At 38.1% G+C, this 7,659-nt stretch overlaps 1 protein-coding gene across 1 annotated transcript; it reads right to left on the bottom strand.

Moving 5' to 3' along the window:
• Positions 1 to 200: 200 nt before the first annotated feature.
• On the bottom strand, positions 201 to 6,963 carry LAMP2 (lysosomal-associated membrane protein 2). Its single transcript, XM_009579076.1, has 8 exons — positions 6,841 to 6,963; positions 6,106 to 6,319; positions 5,291 to 5,452; positions 4,283 to 4,500; positions 3,684 to 3,803; positions 3,328 to 3,406; positions 2,326 to 2,493; positions 201 to 1,052 (listed from the first exon to the last, which is right to left on the bottom strand). The coding sequence occupies exons 1-8, from the start codon at positions 6,883 to 6,885 to the stop codon at positions 913 to 915; spliced, it is 1,146 nt and encodes a 381-aa protein (XP_009577371.1). The 5' UTR covers positions 6,886 to 6,963; the 3' UTR covers positions 201 to 912.
• Positions 6,964 to 7,659: the final 696 nt, after the last annotated feature.

Genomic DNA, 7,659 nt, shown 5'->3' with positions numbered 1-7,659 from the left:
TGTGCAGAGTATGATATAAAGTTAAGTGCACTTTAAAGTTCTGGAATATTTAGAAAGGTTATTCCCTTTAAACTGATGCCAGCAAAAAAGCTTGCATTAATTTAGCAGAACTCTGCCTCAGTTGAGTATTTTAGATGATTGCCAAGGTGCAATAAGTGATGAAGAATTCAGTGCCTAACAGTAATTTTTTTTTTTTTTTGAAAGCATTTGGAAGTGGCACTGAAGTCTTCCTATATATCCACCATTTGGCAAGTATAGGTTACCCATTTTGTTTGTACAGCCACGGTATAGGAATGATTCCTGAAACTACACCAAGGCAGGAGTAAACTACTCAAATTCTGTCAAAGCTAAGTAAGTTACTGCTGCCACTTCAAAAGATCACTTAATCACCAGCCTAAAGTTCAATTCTATGAAAAACAAAGTTGTTTCTGGGCATCTTACAGTCCTTGTTAAATACTATACGAGTCAACATAGTGACTAATGCTGCCAGCTTAACCCACAATTATGACAACAACTAAGGAACGCAGAGGAGAGAAGCAAGTACAAATTCTATGCTATTCTGGGAGTCGCCCAACGCACATCAGTTTAGAATGTGTTCTTCTTTCAGGCTACAATTCGTAAAAAGCAGAAATCAATCCTAAACACTTCAGGGTTTTTGCAAGATAAAATCCTTAGCCTAGCAATTAATCCAATATTTGACATCTTCGAAACAGCTACGAAACCCACGTTGTCTTCTTAGAGCAGGAAAACTAAAAACGTAGTTCTGCTTCATCCGAGATAAATATTCTCTTTGTTTCTCAACTCCAATTAGCTGTGGCTAGTAATTACTTCTAAGTTTTGGGTCTTTTTTGGACTTCAGAACTTGCACTTGCTTTGTTTAGAGTGAAATCAGAATAGGAATCACATTTAGATTCACAAAGTTTGATATCCAGCATAGCTTTTTCTTCTGCCAATTATGTAAGCAACCACTATAATAGCAATCAAGCCAGCAAGTGCAGCACCAACTACAATTGGGATTAGAATGCTGTCATCATCCAGCGAACACTCCTGGGCTGTAGATGAGAAAAAGGTTGCAACAAGGAATAAATAAAGACAGAATATTTGCCAAGTGTGGTATAAAAATCTGTTTTCCTTAATATGAAGGTGTTCAAAAATCAAGTATTATTACATCTTTAAACTAAGAGAGAAAGAACTGCAGAGGTCTCATGGGTACATCTAGCATACATTAAGCATTATAATCACTTGGAACATTTGATCAGCTATAGTAAGCTAACGGCAGCGCCACTGGTGTACGAGTTTTCATGTGCACAAGATCTGTACTAGACAAGGGAGTAGCCGCCTTCTACTTTGAAGACAGAACCAGGCCTATCTATTTCATGCTTAAGGCAAGCCTGGTGCTTTTACTCATTAAGAATAAAGTGACCTAGATTTGGTATCAAGAACCTATCCAGAATGGAGACATGTTACAGAGAGATGAAATAACTATGATTAGGAGAAGGAGGAAGCTAGCTGCAACTTGAACTACACAGCGAAATGGGACCCTAACTCTTTAGAATGTATTATGATAAATACTGTTTACCCTGTGTACATTTGTGGAGTTAACTTACCTCCGCCTAAAAAAAGAAGTTAAAAAATCTGCACCCAATCTATCTGTCTACAGATTAGTCTAGTCTAATAAGACTGTGCTGCCAGTATTATCATTAAGTACAAAGACCAGGTTACACTCAAGATTAAGTAAGAGGTCATTTAAGCCATTCCAGTTTTTCCCAGACAAAACCAGGATTATGCAGCAAACAAACATTTTAGAATCTTTCTTTAGTTCTGGATACTCAAGTCTGTTCCTGAAAGAAGCTCTGTCAGTTCATTTTTTCCCCCCAACACTCCTATTCCTTAGACTGACAGGTAAAAAGAAACAAAACACCTAACAATACTACCAAAGTGCACTTCTGCTTAAGTTTTGTCCCATTTTTTTACATATTTGAGCTGTATGTCAACATGATGTCAGATAAGCATTGCCTTGCAGAATAGGTTAGAGGTTAAGTCCGTCTTCAGTGTTGCTAGCTCTTCAAGTTTTATGAAGGAGAACCAACATACCTAGTAGACATTTTTTAAATGAGAACAAATCTTTCCTTGAACTTAAATGTCAGTCTCAGAACTTCTCTTCATTCCATGTGTTTAAAAAAAAACCAACCACACAAAACCAACACACAAAACAATGGAACAAGAGCTTCAAAAATAAACTACTTGTGCCCAACGCTGATGCTTTTTAGCAAGTAAGTATTTTGCAAGCATTGCAAGAATTAACAAAAAAAAAAGAACTCTTACCTGTAGAGAACTTATTTGCCTTCACAAGGAATGGCTGAATCCATAGATTAAAAGTATGTATTTGAAGATCTTCATTAATCTGAAGAGTTTGCTCTTTTCGGCACATATAAGAACTACCAAGGAAAGCATCCCACTTGCTGAAATTGTTGTTATCTGCATTTGAGATGACTAACAAAGAAAAGAAAAAAAAAAAAGGAAATTGCTCACTTTAAATACAAGCGAATTGCTAATACAATCATAAGACTAAGGAGCTGAATCTAGAAGGGCCAACTTTTCAACACTGACTACTCTCTGAAAAACAAGGTAATCTGAAATGTGATTGATCTGCTTAACCAAAAGAAGTCAGGCACTGAAGTCATTACAGTACTTAGCAGTAACCTATCCTCCATATAGACATGACATTAGGCTTTCGTTGTATCTCCATTCATCCCAACATTGCAGAGTTGCAAGCATTTCAGCTTTACTGCTTTTAACTGCAGTAGCCATGAGAAGCAACTTTGGGGAAAAAAAAACCCAAAACAAACCAACATACTTTTGATTTGGAAAAAAGTATGCTTTCGTTTTTGAAGGACTGGTCTCTTTCCCCAGTAAGAGTTAAGTAGAAGCGGCTGGAAGATAAAGCAGCATCTTCAATCAAAGAAGACAACAGCTGGTTTAGGAAAAACCAAAAAGCTTCAGAGTTGGTACAACTGTATTTCACACCTCAAAAATTATGTTACTGAAAACAGTTATAGAGAAGCCCTCTTAATTTATGTATGTTTATCACAAAGTAAGAGACCCCATTAGCAGAAGTTTCAGGAAAAGACAATGATCCCACACTGCTGTTTAAAGTAAGTCTTGTAGCCATTTCTGCTTATTACTTTTGTTCCTACCGGCTTAAAGACTTAAGGTAGGAAGTAACAGTAAGCATGAACAGCACTGAAAGAAAAGTCGGAAGTATTTGATAAATACAGGTATTAAATAAAAGCTTACACTTGCTTTAAGGGAGACACTATTTCTTACCAGAACCATTCAGACGGTTGAGCAGCGTAACATTCACTTCTTTCAGATAAAATTTTTGTACACCCGCACTTGCGTTTTTCTGTTTAAGAAGCAAGAACCAACTGTCAGTGTGCAATTCTGCATTTTTAACATTAAGAACACATGCTTTACAAAGGCTAACACATTTACCACAGTCTTACATTTTCTAGAACTTTAACCCAATTCTCCATTTGTCTTGAGGCAGTCAGCTAGCCAGTTCCACTTCCTATATGGGAACAGCCTACCACCAGCAAGTGACAGAAGGATTTTACTATGAGTGATCATCATGCAATGCTGTTAAAGTGGAAACTTAGTTTAAAATAAAAGAAGTTACTTACAACAACAAATGTGAAACTAATCAATGTGCTATTTCCATCATTCAGTTTCAGAGTAGCTGTTGTGTTACCACATGCACCATCTGCGCTAGTTGTCTTTGGGTTGATGTTGATCAGATGAGGCTGAAATACAGATATACCATGTCAAAGACATTCAGCTGCCATTAGAAATACATTGCTTCAGTCAGTAGCAGTCTTAGGCTGGAAGAGCTTGTCATGAAGATGACAGCAGGAAGACTGAGCCTGGCTACCACTGAACCAAGGCTACTTGAGTGAAGTTTACAGGCTGTAATACCGAAGCAAACAAATTGCCCAGTGAAGTCTGATTTTGTTGACCTAATATAACAGGTTAGCTTTGGCTCCCTCTGTGGGGAAAGGCAGTATCTGCAGGGACTCCCAGTAACGAGCTACATTGAATCCATGTAAGGTTTTGAAGCTAGATATTATGCCACAAAACTATTCTGATACCAGAGAGGTGCTACGTACAATACTTAGAAGCAGTTCTGGACAGCCAGCAGTGTACAAAGCAATACCCTGCACTCACATTTCATACCAAATAACTACAGCAACCTTTTTACTCCTACAAAATAGAAGAGAAGCACCTTGTCTTGGGAAACATTCAGCTGCAGCCCCAGAGTAGCCAGAAGACAAGTTTTATTTCCACTTTTAAGAGAATAGTTTCCTGTGTCTGGATTCTCCACAGGTTTGGGAGCAGTGGTTGGAGCAGGTGATAAAGTAGTGGTAGATGCAGTAGTTATATTGGCAGTAGTAGGCGGAACGGTAGGTGCAGAAGTAGGTGTATCAGCACGACATCTAGACTCTGAAAAGAAATTTTAACCACCATTTCAGTGCTGAAATTTTATTGAAGTCTTATAACTCAGAGGTCAGTTCAATACAGATACAATTTCTCTGTTAAATCTAGGCTCATTGGGAGTCTGCTAATCACCAACTCAGAAGTCTCAAACTCGACACTGTGGCACAGTATTCCAAAAATTTACAGCTACCATTTATTCTCAGAAATTCTGTAATGCCCACAGTTTTAAATCCATGTAGTGTACGCAGTACTACTTACCTCCGACACACGGAAGTGAAACACATGGACAAAGACAGCTAAGTGGTTATAGAAGTGTGATATGTATTTGCTGTAGACAAAGTAAGCAACCCTATTAAGCTATATGTAGGAGGATGGTACATTCATCTCTTTTGAGTAGTTGAACTATGAGACGAGACTCTGGACTATTTAAATAAAAAAACAGAGGCTACCACTGAAAATGGAAGGCAGTCAGTTAAAAACCCTGAAGCTCAGATATTCAGGTATCTAGTCAGCAACTGCAGTTCTGAAGTGCTTATTTTTAATACCCCAGTTACTGGAATACACACATTATTAGACTACCATCTTGACACGGGAACAAGCTACATTACTATATACTACTAAATCTGTTCTACTAATCTATTTTTCCAGGAACAAGGAAAAGACGTACTAAAGGATATTTACATGAAAATTATTCAACACAGCACATCTTAGAACTGGTGGATTTTTTATCATGGGACTTTGCTCCCTGCACTAAGGTGCAATACAAAAAAGCTCATTCACAAATTGAAATGCTCACCTTTTTTACCGATTGTGCCATTCTGAACAAAAGCCTGCACAGTAACATTCCAGAAAATCTGTGTTACATTTTCTGCTTCAAAAGAGTCAGTATTATGACACACGAAGACGTTATTCAGTTGAACTGGACGCATTGTATCCTTTACAACAATAGTAATTGGTCCTACAAATAAGCACAAATATTTTAATGCCTTATGAACTGCAAGAACATTTATAGGTAGTGTTATGCTTTATATAATTCCATAAAACAAAGAGTAAGAGATTATTAAGTTTAACAATCCTAACCTCTCTTGAATGTTTTACCTATGTGTCCTGACCTGAAGTGCTAAGTAATGCAGAGAAGTAAGCAAGCTTCCAAAACTAGAAAAGCCATTAGAAAGGTGTTTTTATTTAAGGAAGTTTTAAAGTTTTTATTTAAGGAAAAAAAAAAATCCTATTATTAGTAGGTATTAGTACATGGAAAGCCTAACACTGTATTGCTTTGCTAGGTGGAAGGTCAAGTAGTGCACACTAAAACGAATCTTCCATATGCCTGTTGTCTACCAGCAACACCTCACTGATCAAGGCTGTTCAAACAGTTAACCTTCCCCTTCTGTTCCACTTAAAGGAATCATACATTCAGTGGAGTTAACTAGTCTGTATTCTTATCCAGTAGGCAGGTATGATGAACAATAATTAGGCAGTATATGGCACAGAAGTCATTAGATACATTATTAGTCCTTCTAACTCTGAAAAAGCCAACCAAGGTCAGGTACACGAGATCTGACGCTTGTGGCCGAGATTGTTTTGTAAGTAGGATGCTGCACTGAACGTTACCTTTTCTTTTAGCATCAGGAAATACAGCAGTATCATTGGTGTTGTAGGTAAAGGAGATGAAGTCTCCCTGGTAAGTTTCGTTGGTTTTTGTGAAGTTAATGCTCCAAGAGTGACCTTCTCCAAACTGTACTGCCAGAAGTGCAGCTTGTGTGTCACTGCCACAGACACTTCCATTGTGTGTCACACTGGATGACAAATTCAAGGTTGTGTTTTTCTAGAAGAAAAGGGTAATTTTAAATGTTTTCACAGATAGCAGTTCTTCCCCCACGACAAGATTGTAAACCTGGAGTTAGATGGAACTTTGCACAAGATTAGCGAGATTATTTTAGGTTACTCCACAAAATTATGAAAAAGGCTCCCTGACATTTGACTTAGAAAGGAGCCGTATCAGATTCAAGTACAAAAGTACAAATCTAACTTGGCTGTAAATCTTGACCATGCTGAGCTGCAATTTACATTTACTATTTGGGCTAAGAACATTACTACACTGATGCACAAAACCCACCGAGTTTCACTAGTATGCCATTTAAGTAAGCGCAATAGGGAACTTTCAGTTATTTGTACTATTAATTGAGAACTTATGCTTTGTTTTAAAATGCGTATTTAAGAATACTCTGAACTGACTTGGTTAAAAAAAAAAAGTAAAAACCCAAACACTCTAGGTAAAAGAGTGCACTTGAACTTTTACCCAGGACAAAATACAGTTCTCAACAAAAGTTACCTCCAAATACTTACATAATCACTACTGTTTGTTTCATATTTTATCAAGAATCTCATCATCCATTTTGCATACAGGCACGTAGCATTAGAGGCATCCTTTACATCCACTTCCACTGCATAGGACTGGAAAACACCTATAAGACAGGATTATTCCCTATTAAGACATTGCTTTTACTTCATTTTCTAGAATCACTGAAGAGGACAGCTCATTACAAAGCAGTAAGTTATTTCAGGACTGGATTCCATTTGCCAGACACTGTAAGAGTAGCTAGATTTCTAAAAAGTATTAAAACTAAGAAGCACACCATGAAGTTATCAAAGCTAGATAAAAACTGAGAGACTGTTTTATAATCTATTTACCTGACAAAGACTAATAATCTAAATGAGTATTAGCTTTCTGGTAACAAACTGAAGTGTATGAACATGGCACTTAAGCAATATACTGCTTGTAGACCAGGGTCCTCCCACTATCTTATCTGTTTCATTAGTGGTATGAGTCAAGTTGACCTCTAAGAGATGAAATTGGGGTGCGTTCATTGTGTTTCCACAATTTCTGACTCAAAAGACATGGACGTTAAATTCCCTTTACATTTTTGGAGGAGTTTTTATAGCTGTTGGATTTTTAACCCAGAGGCACTCCCCCACAGCCGGTTTTGCTTTGCATTGCTGTGACCGTTGACCCCCACAGCTCTGAGCCGGCCGCTGGTGAGGAGGGCTGACAAGATCCACAGGCACAGGTAACCAACGGCCTGGACGCGCCGCTCTGGTAGGCCAGACAGGCCTCAGGGGAAGCACACGCGTTAGCCGCCCGCCTTGCACGCCGGCCTGGCGCTC

This window comes from Fulmarus glacialis, unplaced genomic scaffold (assembly GCF_000690835.1).
Source record: "Fulmarus glacialis isolate BGI_N327 unplaced genomic scaffold, ASM69083v1 Scaffold47515, whole genome shotgun sequence".
Classification (NCBI taxonomy): domain Eukaryota; kingdom Metazoa; phylum Chordata; class Aves; order Procellariiformes; family Procellariidae; genus Fulmarus; species Fulmarus glacialis.
This window is presented reverse-complemented; position numbering and strand designations above follow the sequence as displayed.

What these genes read in the sequence shown, in the direction of transcription:
- LAMP2 (XM_009579076.1), bottom strand. Translation starts at nt 6,885, where the DNA reads ATGATGAGATTCTTGATAAAATATGAAACAAACAGTAGTGATTAT. An exon ending in TCCTGATGCTAAAAGAAAAG is followed by an intron (nt 5,453 to 6,105) that starts GTAACGTTCAGT and finishes GCTTATTTGTAG; the next exon opens with GACCAATTACTATTGTTGTA. An exon ending in GGCAAATAAGTTCTCTACAG is followed by an intron (nt 1,053 to 2,325) that starts GTAAGAGTTCTT and finishes TCTCATCTACAG; the next exon opens with CCCAGGAGTGTTCGCTGGAT.